Source organism: Ambystoma mexicanum, chromosome 8 (assembly GCF_040938575.1).
Source record: "Ambystoma mexicanum isolate Mex_15411 chromosome 8, UKY_AmexF1_1, whole genome shotgun sequence".
Lineage (NCBI taxonomy): Eukaryota > Metazoa > Chordata > Amphibia > Caudata > Ambystomatidae > Ambystoma > Ambystoma mexicanum.
Genome location: NC_090929.1, coordinates 721760630 through 721778374, shown reverse-complemented (window position 1 = coordinate 721778374; position 17745 = coordinate 721760630). Strand labels below are relative to the sequence as shown.

The window sequence follows — 17745 nt, the reverse complement described above, 5'->3', positions numbered from 1 at the left end:
AGGCGCAGCGATTGTTGACACGAAACGTGCTTTGGCGTTGGGAAATGGGCGGGACGCGTCTGCTGATGTCAGGCTCAGGGGCGGGGAATTTGATTTAGTGCCGCAAACGCAGGTGAGCCAGGTCGATGGGGGGAAATGATAGGATTATCAGAAAATGGCGGCTGATTTCGAGTGCGTTAATGGACGAAAAGTCGGGTAAGGTCCATAGGAAAGTTTTCTACGATCTACCGATTTATGCTTAAAAACACATGGCCGAACCGTAGGGACAATAAAAAAAAAAGTCCCGGAACTATCCTTTAAGAAGATTTAGTTGGTAACAGCAACTCTGAGAGTGGATAGTTAAAATGGTCTTCGCTTGAATGTGTTGTGCCATTCTGAAAAGTGTACATATAAGGTTAGTTTACTCACCTGTGAATTGTCTGTGCCTCTTTTCCCAAAAGTAATGCTGTTGGCTTCACTAACTATTTCTTTCAGAGAATAGGTGTAGAAGTTCCCCAACTGGGTCTTTCTTCCCCTAACTTGCTGTATAGCTTGTTTAGAATAAGTCTGCCTTAGGTTTTACCAACCTGGAATAACATTGACAAATTCTTAAAGTGTAACATTGGGGTTTGCTTTCCCTGGTCTGTTTTATACAGATGCTGAAACAGTCTTAGGTCTATACATATCTTCAAGTTGCTGATAGCTTCCTTTTAAAAGTATATAGGTTTTACTTACCTTGAGTTAGCTGTGTTCCAACCCAAAATAAGTCAGTTATTGCATACCTCAGTCTGTGTTACACTGATCTGAAAAGCAACTCTAATAGTATATTACAACTTTAGGTTTTACCTGCCTAGAATAGCTGTGTGCCATTCTTGAAAAGTGTTCTTTAGATGTAGCTGAACTTGGTCTGCCTTATGCAGCCTAAATTAGTATAAAGAGTTCTTGCTCATCTTAGACTGTGTTCCACTGAGCCAAAAAGCAACTGTAATTGTAGATTACACAAAAGGTCTTGCCTAGTATAACTGTGTGTTATCATAAATGTAGTTATAGGTATACACTGTACCTTGAATGAGTGTTCCACTATTCAGAAACGTATCCTGGTAACAGGATTGGTTATGTGATTCCTTAACTGAGTGTCGCTGCATAACCAACAGGGTCTCGTACCCTTGAATTATTGTAAAGTAATCTTAAAGTAATGGTTTTACTCCCCATGAATAGGTGTGCCCTATACTAAATGTGTTAAGGTCTGACTTACCTAGAAATACTGTTCGTTTTTTAAATAAGGTATATGCTTTGGTCGGTGTACTTTAAAGCAGTATTAAGATGTATCTGGGCCTACTTGTATTTAAATAAACAAAATATTTGTACTTTACATAGGATTTGTGTTTCTTTGGACCAAATGCGTACTACAATTTCTTTGTTCTGATTCTACAGCCTTCTCTCCCTCATAAGATAAGCCTGGCTACCATATTCTCGGGTGGTACAGCCTTATACTAAGAGTGGAGTCTTGTACTGTCTCAGCTGAATGGTTTTACTAAGCCCTTAGTTGGACTTCAGAAAAACTGTTCTAACAGTGATTGAATCAGACGCATGGAGATGACGACCGGAGAGAGATGGTCTGACGGAGCGCATCCTGCACATCAACTGCCTGGAGTTGCTAGTGTGCATTTTCGCTGTGAGATGTTGGATGCAAGAGAAAGCAAAGTACTGCTTCCTTCTCAAGATGGACAACATCTCGGCAGTCTGGTGCATCAACCGACTAGGCGTCACGAGATCCAGAATGTTGGAGCAAGCAAAGGATTTTTGGCATTTCTGTTTACAGAGAAACATCAGCCTGACAGTGGAATACCTTCCAGGCCTAGACAGCCAGGTGGCTGACTGGAATAGAGTGATCTCCTAGACTCCAGCAATTGGCAACTGGACACAGCAGTGTTCCATGAGATGATGAGTAGACTAGGCCCTTGCTGGGCTGACTTCTTCACATCCAGGCTGAACAGGCAACTTTGGTTTTACAGTTGGAGGCTGAACCCAGAGGCAGTGGCGACAGATGCCTTTCTGCAGGTATGTGGGCCTGCAGCAGAATATGCATTTCCGATAACGACAATATTAGCACAATCCAGGAAGTAGTGTCCAAATCTAGTCCTGACACCGGCTTGGAGAGGACACGCATGGTTACCAGGTCTACTGGAAGATGTCCTCAAGAGCCACATACTGCTCCTTCAACACCAGTCGATTCTCCAAGGCCCAGCAGGCGAGGCACATACCATGGTCCTGCTAGGGAGTCTGAGCCTCATGGTATGGTCAATTTTATGGGTACCTGGTGCAAGCCATTCCTTTCAAGAGAGGCTGAACGCTTCATCGCAGAGTCTTAGGTGTCTGGAAAAAGATCTTACAGAGCAGCTTGGTCCAAATGGCAGAGCTGGTGCATGGCGCAGGCCTTAATCCCGCTAGAACGGATGGGATTCAAGGAGTATGCAGCAAGCGAGAATGAATATCTGTGCATTCGGAGCGCCTTCAGCGAGAGGCACAATGGCATCTAAAGTCTTTAGTGTCAGAGTGTGCCGAGAGGATATTTTTAAACCTGCAGATTGGTCGAACAAGTCCTTTTTTTTTTTTTTTTTTTTACTTTTAGCCAATCGGCCAAGTTTCCTCGTTAGTGTTGAGTAAGCTTCAAACAAGGATAATCCGAGCCTGCGGTCTGGACTTCGAATAAAGAACTAACATGAAGGAAAGTCATGATTAATAGACTTGAAGGCAAAGAGTCATCCCACCACGCAATCACTACAGAGAGAGGTGAGCGCATAAGATGGATGCTTGAGCAGCGACTGATTGGGAGTACGGCAGCTAGTTAATTACGATTGCCTACCCAGGAACTTTTATGATTCAAGCTATCTTGTGTCTCCTCTGCAGACACTGAGACCAAACTGGCAGGTTCATGAGTCAGGTCCTGTTGGAGATTGGATTGGGGCGTTTACAGGTTGGGGACACAGTGTTTGAATGTAACATTAAAGCAGCTAAAGAAAATGAAATGGAGAGGGACATGAGGTTAAAGATTGATCAGGACTGGGATTGGTGGAGGAAGAATCACATCGGAAAGCTTACAGCAATTCAAGTTCAGGCTACGAAAAATACTGTTTTTACTGGGAGTGTCATTTTTTTCTTGTGCTGTCACTTGAAGTTGTTTTTATGTGCTGCTAGAGAAATAGAGTTGAGCATAATCCTTTGCCTCTGTCTTTAATAGAATCCTGACTTTCCTTCACGTTGGTGTGGAAAATCTATATTTACGGGTGAAATATGGAATTATATAGTCTGTCGTGCATCATTTTAAATGGAGTATGTGTAGGCAATCTGTGATTGTTTGTGTATTTGTCCTGTCCAGTACTTAATCTTTGGATTCTGTCTCATGTACAGTATGTGGTGCTGTTGGGGAGATTCCTCAAAAATGTGTTAATTCCCTTCTACCTTAGACAGCCAGCTCTTTTTGCTGGACTTTAGGACTTTTTATCTCATGTAATTTTAATGTGACTTTTTTTCTGTGTTTCCTTTTGACTTTGGAGTCTGAAAAACTCCACAGGCATCATCTTCACATTGTCACACAGCACCTTCAGTGCAGTGGCACAGGGAAGTCTCTTATATTTCCCAAAGGTTTAAATACCTTCTCTTGGTGAAACTACTGTTTCTAAGAGCAGTGAAATTGACTTTACTTATATTTTGTAACTTTCTAGACCCAGCACACAGTATCTTACCATAGGGTGCTGGAGGGGTTACTTAGTATCCCCTTTGTCTAGTTTCTCATGTAGCATTTTTGTTACCCTTTCTACAATTAATGGCTGGTGGCACTGGTTTACTTTGTACTACCATTGTGTCTTTACTGCGGGCTGTGTTTGCAGCTGCAGTAAAGCACCCATGGATGCCCATTTCGTCAAAATGGCCCTGGTCTTCTTTTTTTCGACATTTCTTGTTGGAAAGGTCCCTCTTGAAATTTACTCTGAGGGCCAAACCAGGGTTGGTCCCTTTGTTCGTTTTGTCTTTGGCGGGATTCACAAGTGAAGCCTGCGCATTGCTCCAATATGTCTGGCTGGGGCAGGAAGTGAGGGAGGTGGCCAAAGGTGATTGGCCGGCTGGCTGACCGGAAAGGACAGCCACCCTGCTGTGTGATTGACAGCTAGGCTGGAATGAATGGGAGAAACCAGCATAAAAGGCAAAGCTTTTTGGCTTGGAAGGCAGAGTCGACCACTTGTTGAAGGAATTACGAAGAAGAACTTGGAAGAGACGTCTGCTGCAACTCCTGGACCATTGGTTTGCCCGGTGAAGCCCTGCTGCTGTGCTGAAGCTCCGAATTCGCCTCGACTAGAGAAGCCCTGCAAGGACGACTTCTCCCTTTTGAGTTGGTGGGACCAATCAACTCAAAAGTAAGCCCGTCTGGACATCCTCTCGGAGCTGGCTGTATTTTCACTGCTGCTGGAACCAAAGTGCCAGAGAGGAACACCAGAATTGTGTGTTGCTTTTAAGTCGGCTCTGAGCGATAGGAAGATCTGCCGGACTGCCCTGGTGCAGGACTGACCAAGCCTGAGCCCCCTCAACAGAGTGCTGGACCCCAGATGCGAGGAAAGTCGAGAGTGTTATCCGAGAACTGCAGTGTTGCTATTTTCTGTCGAACGCAGGGAGCTGAAACACTGAAGAACCGCTGAATCGAAGTTTGCCCATTGCTGTCACTGACCTTCCCATTGCAGAGCAGGAGTCTCCAGACTCCCTCCCTCTCGTCCCCTCGACTGAGGCTCAGGAACAACAGGATCTGCAGAGCTGTACAGGAACAGAAGCCAGCTGGAACCATTTCTTCTAACCAGAGGTACTGTAAAGTGTAAGAATTTACCACTTGTTGTGTAGCCTTACTTGCTGTGATTTGAGAACTGTCTTTTTTACCTTGCAGAGCTGCTAAAGCTCTTTGAGCTTGTGGCCCTTCAAGTGATCTATTTTCTACAAGCATTTTCAAAAACATTGTGCAAGACTTTTTACCTACCTGCAAAGAAGATCTTCAGCTCCCCTAGACATTGTGCAATTAACATTGGCTGGCTTGGCTCCCTGAGTGACTCTTCTTACCTCTGACTCTGTGGTTTATCTTTTCCCCAGGAAAGGGTTAATTTACTGAACATTGGAAGGTTTCAAAAGTAATAACCTGTTTATGAATTATTTGTTAACCATTGCCTTATTCCTCTATTCTATCTTTTACACCAGAATCCGTATTGCTCTAGATGTACCAGTGATTAAACAATGTACACGGTGTCCTAGCTATTTAAGTCACCTGAGGGTGTAGGAAGTGTCTGTGTGCCATCCCCAATGGGTATCATCTGATTTGGAGAAACTAATTGTGTTTTGAAGTGTATTTTAATTGTTGCATATATTGCTCCCTTCTAAAGAAGGCTTATTCAACTGACTGTGAAATAAATTAATAATTGTTTTATCAAGAAACCTTGAGTGTAAGTGTTTATTTGAATAACTGCTGCTGTGAAACTGTCGCAACATTACTGCTCACATTGACCCCTCTTGAGATAAGCCTGGCTGCTCAGCCACACTACCAACCTGTGTAGTTCAGACTTATACCAAAGGTTGGGTCCCTATTGCCAGGAGGTCAAGGTTATTGTAGTATGCCGAAAGGGTACTGAAACAATCTTGCCCAACCGGTGCACAAGGCCCTCTTTGTCCTGTACGTTTTCTGAAACATGGCCTCCCAACTCGCCCTCATCTGGTCGCTCAATCTAATCATACGCTTACCATAAGACCGTCCTAAAGATAAGCTAGCTGTCTTGCCTCACGCTCCTATACTTGCACACGCGGGTAAGTATGTAGCACTGCCACTGGATTTTCAGTCAACGTTCCTGCTCTACCTCCAGTAACAGAATGACGAAAAACACATGCCACACCACCCTATTAAAGGTTTAGGGGCTTCCCTCTTAATGCAACCTCTTTGGTCCTGGCACCTAAGGCATCATTGGTCCCCCCCAAGACCAGTTAACTCTGGAATCCCTCTGCCCCACCTACTACTGCACTTAATATGAGAGTATTGGCTTCTGCTCAGGATAGTTACTCCTTGTGGTTTAATGTCATATGCCTTCCCAATGACTAGAATCTACCTCTGCTGTTTAATCTCCCTCGCATGTCCACATGTCATGGGGGGAGCTATACCTCCAACATTGTATATACCATTGTTACCTCATGCACTCTTATTCTATCCTTCTAATTGACATGTCCTCAAGTCCACCTATGCATGTATCACAGCTGCTATCCCACTTAGGCCTATAGTATCCTGGCTGTACTGCCAAATTAACATAGACAAACCTACAAATACATGTGCCATAGTTCTACTCCATTATACAAGGGCATCCTTACCACCACACACAGCAATTTACCCACTTGAACCACAGAGTCCTGTAGTTTTCCACTGTTTCACTGTTTAGATGGCTTTCTAAAATCGCCCTGGTGGATATGGTGAACGGGGAGCTCTGAAAATTTAGCCAAAACCCAATCAAGGTAGCAATGGAGAGCAGTCCAGGATTAGTCTTGAGTGTGGATTGGGGGCCCACAATGAGTGCAAACAGAATAGCACACAATTCAGCGTATACAGTTAGTTATCAAAATGGTTATTTATTTAGGCCTTTAGAACACACTGAAAAAACCTAGCAGGTAGTAATTTAGCACAAATCTATACAATCACCAGTATGTTCATTCACAATACATCATCAAAAGACTCCCTTTGTAAAACGGGTAATACAGGAGCAGTTCAAATGATAGCCAGTCACAAGTTCAATTATTTATTCTTTAGAAGTTCAACACTGAGATGTGTGGGTCCTGGTGCCCAAAAGTCACAGGTATGTGTTCTCTAAAGGGATGAAATGAACTTGTGGTAGTGATTCAGAATAGTTTCAAACTATTTAGAAGTTCAGCAACAATTTATCAGAAGACAGGTAAGCCCTCCCCTGTCTTCTAGACCAAGGCTAACCCAGTGGCAAGAGACATGACCTAGGTCCAACAACCAAAGTTAAGTAAGAGGGAGATGGGAGACAAAGGTCTTTGTTCCCAATGTTATCCAATGGAGGACAATCTGGGAATGGGGGAGGCACAGGTATGCTTACTCATCCCCACCCCCATGCCCCCAACCTCTCCTCCCAGACTCTCACTTTCCCCAGTGATCATGATGGGCCAGCTGGCAAAGGTTCCAGGCTTGAACGTGAATGGCGACTCTTGAGGTGAGGTAGCCCACAAGGGAGCTGGGCAGTCCAGGTATACTTCTGAATGCTCTTAAGGGCTGCATCTTCGGGAATGTGTCTAGACTAGTTGATCCCACTAGTCCAATGACTAAAGCGCTTACACGGTTCTTTTGAGATCAGGCAGAGGAGCAGGGCTTCACCAGGCCAGTTTCTGGAGGGGATGCTGGGTCACTCCAGAAGTAGTCCACGGGTCCTCAATGGGCAGCTCTTCTCTGAAGGATTGTTGGCTCTAACCTTGATCTGAAGAACGGCTGCGGGAGACCTCCTCTTATCGAAATTCCGAGCTGAAGGCAAGCGCAAGCCCACCAATGGTAAGAATCTGCACCATCCAAACAGACAGTAGTTGACCAGTCAAGGCTAACTACTTGTTTCACATCCGCCCCAGTAGCAGACTTTCTGGCACCAGTGATGTGGACAGGGACTGGCCGTCCTAGCCCCCTACTAGTCACATACACACAGATTCACTAGCCTGTGAAAGAAGCAGCTTTCCTGGGCAAGTGCATGACCTTATAAGGACTTTCCTGACCTGAGACGGCAGGAAGAAGACCAAACTACAATATGGTCAAAGAACTAGAAAATATCGTGTGACATGGCCCTTTTAGGACACTAGCCGTGTTTAGTAGCCATAAAATAATGCGTAAACAGAAATAATGTAACTGCTGCCACCAGCGTGCCTTTAGGGACATATAAAAGTAACCAAAAATCCCATGTGTAAAAAGATAGGGGGATACAAATGTAACCGCACTGCACTGTACTGTAAGGTGCTGTGAAATGTAAAAATACAAGAACTCAAAAGGAAAACAAAGTTTCTCAGTACTGATTGTCTGAAGGACTAGTCTTTTTCTCCATAACAAGTGATCAAAAAAGTAAGGACAGGATTAAAAACGGCAAAAAGAATGAGGATCCATAGAAAATTATAGAGGGAAAGCTGCAGAAAGAAAGTTTTCCTAATAACTCTGACTGCACATACTAAAGCATCAATTGATATAGCCAACCACATTGCCACCCAGCAGCAATGCACATTTGAGTCTGCAAAATTACTTGCTGGTCGATTAGATTTCCATGCCACTGCTATGTTATGCAATTGATTATACTGTTATGTTGATGACTGTGTAACTGCAGCCATCTACAATTCAAAATGTCATTGGTTATACATTAACTTTCCACTGTCTGGCAGACCCAGGCCTGTGCACTCTGAAACAGCCCCAACTCCATAGCCTGCCACTACAAACAGATGAGCACTTTGCAAATCAATCCTCTCCTTAAAAAGATAAGATACTGCAATTGAGCTGTGATTTAAAACTAGGTTTAGAAAAGTAGTTTTTCCTCTACACCAAAGATCCATACTTTTTTTTTTTTTTTTTATAATTTCAGCTCGATAAACCTGTGTGTAAACAGACAGTCTCCGTGCTTTTATTACATTTCATCTGTTGGAGTAGGAAAGGCACTATACCAGTCAGTCACTCTTCCTAGTAGTTAAGACTAAACTTAAGGTAATCCTTTAGTTTTCATGTAGTTTCAAGGAATCTAGAAAGTTCACTACCCCATATGTCAGTTTGACGTTATGTCCAGATGCTGCATATTGCCACCAATGGTGGTTGTTTGAGGTCTCGGGGGTAAAACCACTTAAATGTTGTGTCCTCCGTTCAACCAACGCCGTACACCCCGACAGTAGATGTTCTGTAGTTTCGATCTCAAGCTTGCAGAATCGACAGAGGTTGTCGGTCATTTCTCTCATGTGACGACATGCTTGCATTGCTTTAGTCGGAAGGGCGTTCAACCGAAGTCGCAAGAACTGAGCACGATGATGTCTAGATGGACATTTGGTCAAGTATCGACTAGGAACATTTAATTTATGAACTACTAGATCAGATTTCAGCGTGGTTGGCATTAACGCACGTTGATCATAATTCTCGATCCAACTCCATTGCTCAAATTTCTTTTTGGCCCATTGAGGACGTAGAATCAGATCTTCTTGCGAGATGCTTGCTCGAGTCAGTAGTTTGGCCAACAATTGTCTCCATTCTTGTAGAAGTCCAGATTGTGATTGGTCAGGGCTTACTTCGAAAAGATTGTACGCAGGGGCCCTTGGGGTCAGGTTCATTTTACGCAAGGTCATTAGTGACTTCCACATGACATGTGTGTACAAGGGGATTAGTGACAGCTCGTAATTTAGTTGGATCATTGAAATGTAAGATGGAAGTTTCAGCACACGACACCAAAATAAGCCCTCTAGCTTCTGCCAAATCTTCGCGTCAAGGTTCCACCCAGCCTCAGAACCAAAAGTGATTACTGGAACCACTTTTTGGAGGTAGAACATTAGAATTGGTTTTAGGCTAAATTTACCAAATGAGTTATAGATTTTGCTTGCTTGAATACTCAGTTGGGTCATCTTGTTAAGAAGATCCGATTTCCAATGCTGTTCGTTTATTGAAGAATTAAACATAATTCCTAAATATTTTATGGAGTTTGTGGTGTTCAAGGTGATCCCATTTATGTACCACTTGAATTGCTTTTGCTTTTTAGAGCCAGCCGCTCCGATGGTCATTATTTTGGTTTTTCCAGAGTTCAGATGTAGATCGTTCAAATCCAAGTACTCTTGTAACTTGTTTAAGAGTCTTTGCAACCCGATCTCAGTTGAATCTATCAAAACAACATCGTCTGCATACACAACGCATTGAATTTGTGTGTCATTAATTTTCGGAGCGAAGGAACGTGCTGACGATAAGTGTTTGGGGAGATCGGAAATAAACAGTTTGAAAAGTTCCGCTGCTAATGGACACCCCTGTTTTACACCTTTATTGGTGCATACAGGTTTTGACAATTCGCCCTGGGTGTTCAGCCGCACTCTAATTGAGGTATCAGAATGTAACGCAATTATTGGAGCGGTCAGCTCTTGAGGACAGTTCCAGGCAAACAACTTCTTCCATAACAGGTCACGATTTACATTGTCAAACGCTCCTCGTAAGTCAATAAAGGCAATATGGATTTTTTTCTTTGCTTTTAAGGTTTCTAGTTTTAGGATGTTTAATATCATGAGGTTTACCTCGACTCCGACTCCTTTTGTAAATCCTGTTTGACGAATGTCGATGATTTGGTTTCTCGTAGCCCAGTTTGACAATTTTAGACGTAGGAAAGAAGCAAAAATTTTACCAATCGTGTCCAAAAGAGCAATTGGACGATAGTTGTCTGGGTCCGCCCTACTGCCTTTTTTGTGTATCGGCACTACAATAGCGTTTTGCCAAGATTTCGGAATCACCATTTTGTTGGACAATTGCAGAAAGAGCGTCTCGATGAAGACTGCCCATTCAGGAGCGTTTCTTTTTAGCATCACGTTTGAAATCATGTCAGGACCCATTGCATTAGAATTTTTTAGTCCATGTATAGCTTCTTCTATATCAGTTGACGTGATTTGTAGGTCCCAGTTTGGCACAGAACCATGTGGAATTGGTATTGGTTCCATTGTTAGTTTACAGGACATGTTTGAAAAATGTGCTTCCCACGTTGCAGCGTCGATTTCATGTGTTATTAAAGAATGGCATTGCTGGTTTCCTGAATTTAGTATTTTCCAAGTCTCATAGGTGTTTAGTGTAATTAGATGTTTCATGAGTGATTCCGCTCTGTCTTGATCAATTATTGTTTTCTGAGATCGAAGCCAATTACGATATGTTTGCCTTCTCAAACGGATTGCCACTTTTAGGGGCTTTCCACCACAGATCGGGAGAGGGGACCTTTTCAAAGCTCTAATATCTCTGTGCATCTGTTTCTTTGCATCTGTAATGAGCATGGTGGTGTAATGTTTGTGAGAATTATTTGCAGCTTTATGACTAAATTTAGATGATCGAAAATTTGATAACAATGGCACATAATCGACCGTCAAAGACTTGCTTGAGTTTTCTAGTTGTTTAGTCAAAGAATTGACTTGGGAGCCATTTATTCGTATTCGGTTTCCTCCTGTATTTACTGTCAATGGAATTGAGTAGTTATTTGTTTGTTTTGACCATTCACACCTACATGAGAATCGGAGAAGATCGTGGTCGCTGTATTTCATTTCACAAATTTCTAAGGAAGGATCATTTTCAAACAAGTTTTGGGAAACCCAATAGTAGTCGATGATTGATCGTGATTTGTTGTTGGCCCAGGTATGACGGGGCGGTTGATCACCTTTCACCCTTCCATTTACCATTTGGCAGCCACGAATATTCAAGGCACTTCTCCACATATGACTTCTCACTGGTTCATCGTCGTTGGATATAGGTGTAAATGTCTTTGAAGGTTGTTCTAGCTTGAACCAAGAGCAGTTCAGGTCTCCACTGAATATGATGGAGAGATTTGTATATATTTGTTGAGCATTGTCGATTTGAGTAATGACAGAGTTTACAAATTTCTTGCTGCTGATTTGTGTCGGATTCCAATATCCGTTTAAAATGAGAAGATGTTTCCTCGTCTGAATGTTGATATCTGCGGTCTGTAGAATAACACCTTGGACGAAGGGGTTCGGGCAGAAGGACTCAGTTATGGACCACCATGGAGTAATTTTTATCAACATTAGTAGGCCAGAGGATGGTCTGCCTGTGGGATTCTTTATGGCTGGATTCAAAAGCGTTACATATCCATCACATGAGGGTACTTCACTCAACCAAGTCTCCTGTAGACTGATGACGAAGGGCGTGTCTGTTTCTACCCAAGCATTATTAAAAAGATGATTAAAACCTCTTGTGTTCCAAGATAGGAAGACGCACTGAGTTTCGTTTGAGTTCTGTGTTTGCTAGTATCCCGAATCAGCGAAGTTTGGTGTGTTGTCCAAGCGTTTGAAGTGGGAAAAGGACTTGTTTCTGTCGCGAGTGTTGCTACCCATTTGCATGGATGAACGTTTCATGGTGCGTCTTTCGTCTTGTTTTAACAAAGAATTGCAAGAGTTGGATTTGGGTCCTCTGCTTAAGTTCCATACTTTTAAAATGTCTTTGGATTTTCTTCTCCAGTAACCAATTTGTGAGAGGCACCTACTGCTTTATTGAAAACGTGGTTTGTGCCATTTGTGTCCAGGGAAAAATCTATAGTAAATAAAACCCCTAAATTGGCTGTTCAGGTAGCTGCAAAACCTTTTTTATTTTACAGTTTCTCTGCTTCGGTGACAGATGAAAAATGCATTTAGTGACTTTGAGTCAAACAGGTTTGGATGCAAAAAAACTCTTCATTACTGTCATGCCTATCTGATTTTAAAGTAGAGTTTTAATACTATGTGTAGCTACAAAATCTATACTTATGACTAGATTATACCTCTGATGGTCTGTGTGACATAGAGAAATTGTGTACCCAGAGTTTCTTGCATATTGCACTTCACTGTATGTTTTGCTTTTCGTGTCACTGTAGGTCGCCAATTATGGTGTCGGAGGCCAATATGAGCCTCATTTTGATTTCGGAAGGGTAAGTCCAACTGCTTAATTTTTTCTATTCCCATGCATTGTTTTTTTCTCATTGCAGGTGGCAAATTATGGTATGGGAGGACAGTATGAGCCTCACTATGACTTTGCACGGGCAAGTAAAGTATTTGAGAGGAAAAATAACCTCTCGGTTTAGGCTTTTATTCTGTCTTGCTTGTCTTGGAAAATCCAAAGTCTCTTGTATGTATGTTCTAATTAGACTATGGATTTTGTCCAATAAAACACCAGCTAAAAATGTATGGGTTAAATATTGGAGCTAGACAGTTTATAAGCCAACTTCAGTAACTGCTTGCCATATTGCCCATAATGGCGTGAGAGCATCGAAAATCATTTTGTCTGTGGCCAAATTTGATGGACTCCTTTGGACACTAGAATGAATCGCTTAATTTCTAAACCTTTGACCACTTTCTCAATTGTTATAAATTCTGGTCCAAATATACATTTATATTTCGTTGGGCCTTGAATTAATCAGAGCTGGTGTTTTACTGGCCATTTTGTGTTTTTAAATGGTGCAAGATGATTGTCTTGTTTTTAACATTGTCTTTATTGAATAGCCTGAATCAACCTTTGGTCATTTTTTTTTTCCTCATTTACTGCCAATATAGCCAACAAATATAGAATAAATTAAATTGTAAATGATCAGTTATCTTCTTTGCAGTATCACATTTGTATGCAGACTGGAACTTATGGACATTACATGGAACAGTTAAACGTTTCATTTATTTTTTTAATGATTTCTTTAAAGATAGTTAGAGTTACAAGAACCTCAGGTAGTTTCATCATAACATAATCTATAACAAGGGAACAATTAAGGCGAGTCAAATGGTTAAACAATGTATTACCAAAACCAAATTATCCTAGAACAATAAAAGTTGAAGTTGATATGTTATGAATGGATCCCAAATCAATGTATTTTATTTATTGTGCATTTATAAGGTGCTTATACATAAAGTGTATTGTGTTCCTAAGCGCTCACAGGGCAACAGGGAATGAAAGTCAAATTATAGTAAGAATGAAGAAAGAGAGGCAATCCTACTCTGCCTTGTGAGCATTCAGAATGTGATTGTGCAGAATATATATATGATTAGAGTATCTGAGTGATGGTAATTGTTTACATTGCACATATGTACCATATTCTCGCCCACCATGTGTGCATTAAGGGGGTTATCTGCTTCATTCCAATTATGGGCAATGGTAAGCGTTTCAGAGTTGGCATGTGGTTTGCCTATTTAGAATGTGTTTCCCCTCAGATAAAGATTTCTTCCTCCACATTTGTTAATTTTAAAGAGGAATTCAGCCTACCCACGTTTGTTGGTGTTTTAGGTTGACATCTGTGCCAATATTGGTATTCGTCAGTCTCTTCATTGCTTATGTATAGAAACTCATCCATCTAATGATGGTACAGAAACTGCTTGAATTTTAAGATGGCCACAGGTGCATGCTCTGTCCATGTTTTTCTGGCCTCATTCTCTGCCTTTTCAGCATACTTTATTTTACACTGCCTGAGACAGATCGTAATTGGCAATGGGTACCTTTTTTTTAATGAAGGCACTAAGTAGGGAAATTATAGCCACATCTACTGCTTGCCTAATCTACTGGGGTGGTTTTTTATTTTTATTGCCTTCTGCATTTGGCCAATAATGTGTGAAAGCACCATTGGATGTGTTAGTTCCTACACACATCAGACACATCTGACCTCCACATGACCACAATCCTGAACAAGTGGACTGTTTCAGCATCTAGTTTTTTTCTTAAAGATCTGAACAGACCCTATGGAAACAGGCTCTTTACACCTAATAACCTTAATTTAGTTGTCCCCTCCAGAAGAGGTACAAGGGACCCCGACATGTTCACCTAGGGCAACATTAGCTGTTGCTGGGTAGGCCGATACTCTACCAGACCAAAACAGTTTCATTATCTCAAACGACAGTGTATTTACCAGTGCATTATGAGCTTGTATACTCAGTTTTACACTTCATTAAATTACATAAGGTGTAGCTATAAGATCAAATAGATACTTTGTGTTAAACATGACGCATAGAAACAAAGCCCATCTATAAAGAGTAAAGGCCATATGAGACCCTGTTACTCCTAAGCTAAATGTATGTCCGCTACTTGGTGGTAAGCACAGTACATGTAAGGGCAAGGGTTAGCAATGAAAAGGGGGCCCTAAATGGGCAGTAAACACTTACAGGGTCCAGATTAGGACCCAGAATGCCAACACCTTTAGTACATTGCAGAACTAAGGATAGAAGTGTACACCAGATAGAACATAACCCTCTTTTCTCCAACTAGGTGCTATCACTTTGCCAACTATGCCTGGGGGCCATACAAGGCTAGGATACAGTAAGGCTCCCAGTACCAGATCAATGTAGTTTCGTCACACTCCTAGAAATTATATGCAAAAGTAAGCGGAAGTGAGAGTGTGACTTTGGTACATTTCAGTAAGTAGGAATGTAATGCAGTGATTAAATCAGTGGCATAGCCTAAAATCCCAGTCTCTTGCAGAAAACTCCAGGGACCCAAGTGTGGACCGAGTAAAAATGAGTTTTCAGCTAAGCACACTAGTCGAGTCATTTTAGTGGAGTTTTACAAATTGGTTCCATGTATGAAATTACGGGTCAAATTCAATATGCAAAGCTGCTGTTATGGGGGAAACGGACGTATGTCTTTGCTCCACCACATTGGTGCAGAAAAGGCTGCAATCAACATTTGGGGATGCCAGAGAAGACCCTCTTGAAACGTTCCTGAAGCAGGAGGAACCGAAGCAGCGGGGAATCTGACGAATAACCCAATAGCCCTGGACCCCAGGTGTAAGAAGCCATGGTTCCAGATTCAGAGAACCGGCTCAGGAATGGGAAAAGACCTGGTATGTACAAAAGCTTCTTCCACAGATCTAGTTACAGGGTTCATTACACAGGGACTTGCATGCTTGATCAGTGAATACTAAGATTACCCAAAATAATTTGCCTTGACTGGAGGGTGACCCACCAGCCAGGATCCATGCTGCAGGCATCAGGCAGGAGAAGGAATCCAACTAAGTGGACCCAGACATCTCAAACTTCAACACTGAGTAGCCAATGAGCAAAAAAGTAATTCCGCAATGGGGGCAACAGCTGAGGTGACCCTAATCACCCCAGATGAAGAGCAGAGGTGGGATAGTGGTGTTCCACCTCACTTCTGTAGGATGATGTCCTGCCTTGAGGCGCTAAGATCAGGAAGATAGAATGGGAAGACAGCAGAAAAACTACCCAGCATAGGACGTCCAGCCTATCCAGTTAGGAGGTCCATGAGAACTAAAAACAGCCCAGTAAGGCTGTCCAGCAGCCAAAAAGAACACCGGAGCAAGAGACCAAGGACTCTGGGGCCCAACTAGTATATGCCAGGTCATTGAGTGTAAGTGGAGTTTTCCTGAAGTCCACTTGGAGGTAAGACTCTATAAAACTATCCCTTGGTGTACAGGTCCCCAACTCTTAGTAGAAGTCTGTACTACTCTAAGGATCTGCTAGAATGGCAGAGCAGCCGGGCTCATCTTCTGAGGAGGATGTGAACTACCGAAAAGTACACTGAACCCAGTCAATACAATGGCCCGAAGAAACTCTTGCACACTGAAAACTGTAATAAAATATACATTTATTTTATATACACATTACAGGTAAGTAAATGCTCTTTTAGACTAACCAATTCTAATAGGAAATATCAACAATACTTTTCAATGGTGACTGCTTCAATAGTAGTTGCTCGCGCTTTCAATTGTTACCGAAAATTACACTAATCCCAGTTCTACCTTAGTCCTTGTAGTGCCGTGCATCTGCATTTGTTACAGAGAAATGCTAGGTTTTCATTTATAAAGTCACACAGTCTGTACGATGGAAATGAAGGGTTCTTTAATACTATTAGCAGTAAGATACAATGCTTTGCAAGTCCATTCCCTAACTATTCAAGAGTTCGTTAAAGTCAGTGTGAGAGTGGAACCAAAGTTTTATGTAGCAGTAGAAAAGGTAAGGATCCTCTGGATACTTTAGTTACTTAAATAAAATACTTTAGCAAGATAACACCAGGTATAGGGAGCCTGCAAAGGACACCCTAATAGTACACAAGCTGGGAAGCCTGAGCCAGAGGTATGGGCGGACACCCAAACACCTTGCAATGCACTCCAGTCACACTAGAGCGTCTATTCGACTTGAGGATAGATCTACCTTGAGCCCCTCAGTTCCTTGGGTTAGAAGAAGCAAATGCAGCTGGATTTGTTCCTGTGCAGCAGCGACAGACCCGGTCTCATGATTTGTTGGTCCGGTGACGAAAGTAAGGATTTTGAATGTAGTGTCACAGCAGCAGTCGCTCCAAACGACCCCCAGCAAGGATTTCTTCGTTCTCCCACGTAGGTCTGCAGTTTTTACGCATTTTCATCCGCTGAAACAAAGGACGGTTATCGGTCGGTCGATCTTCCTTTGTTCTTAAGTCCTGCACTCTGGTGAGGGGACTTGGTTGAGTGGGATTCTGCCTCTTGAGCTCACCAAAGTAATGGGCGAATTCGTCTGCACGAAGATATTGCACTGCAAATGGGTTGGAGGTCCTTTGGTCTTCCAAAGCTGCAAAACAAGAATGTCACAGCCCCACAGGGATGGCGCGATCTGCAGTTAGTCTTGGAGCTGGTTGGTCTCAGCAGCCAAAGGGAAGGAGTTGTCCTCTTCATAGCTCCTCTGTCAGTAAGAAAACCGGGTTAGGACAGCAGTGGTCTCTTCACCATTACTGGAAGGGTCAGCAGGCATCTCTGGTAGTCTTCAGCTTCAGATCTTCTGTTCCAGTGGTCGACTCTGCCTCAGGAACCTCACCTTTATTCGGATGCTCATTCACTTCTCTGCAAACTCTCCCAGTAGCTTCCAGAAAGGGGTGGGTGGCTGTCCAATCAGGACAGCCAGCCCCCCAGTGGCAACTGGTTCCATTCAGGCACTCTGGCAGACAAAGGACAGGGGTGTGTGAAACTCCTCCCCTGCTTCCTCCCTTTACAGACACACTGGAGCCTAGACGGGGACACCCAAGGGTTCCTGCCAAAG

General features: G+C 42.6%; 1 protein-coding gene across 3 annotated transcripts in view; it reads left to right on the top strand.

The window, feature by feature from the left end:
- P4HA1 (prolyl 4-hydroxylase subunit alpha 1) overlaps positions 1 to 17745 on the top strand; it is a 720153-nt gene that overhangs the window by 521521 nt on the left and 180887 nt on the right. For 2 of the 3 annotated variants that reach the window (XM_069610530.1, XM_069610532.1), the window contains one exon: positions 12618 to 12671. In XM_069610530.1, the coding sequence (XP_069466631.1) occupies positions 12618 to 12671 (54 nt within the window). Of the gene's footprint in view, positions 1 to 12617; positions 12672 to 12728; positions 12783 to 17745 lie in introns of all 3 variants that reach the window. The other variant, XM_069610531.1, reaches the window with a different exon arrangement.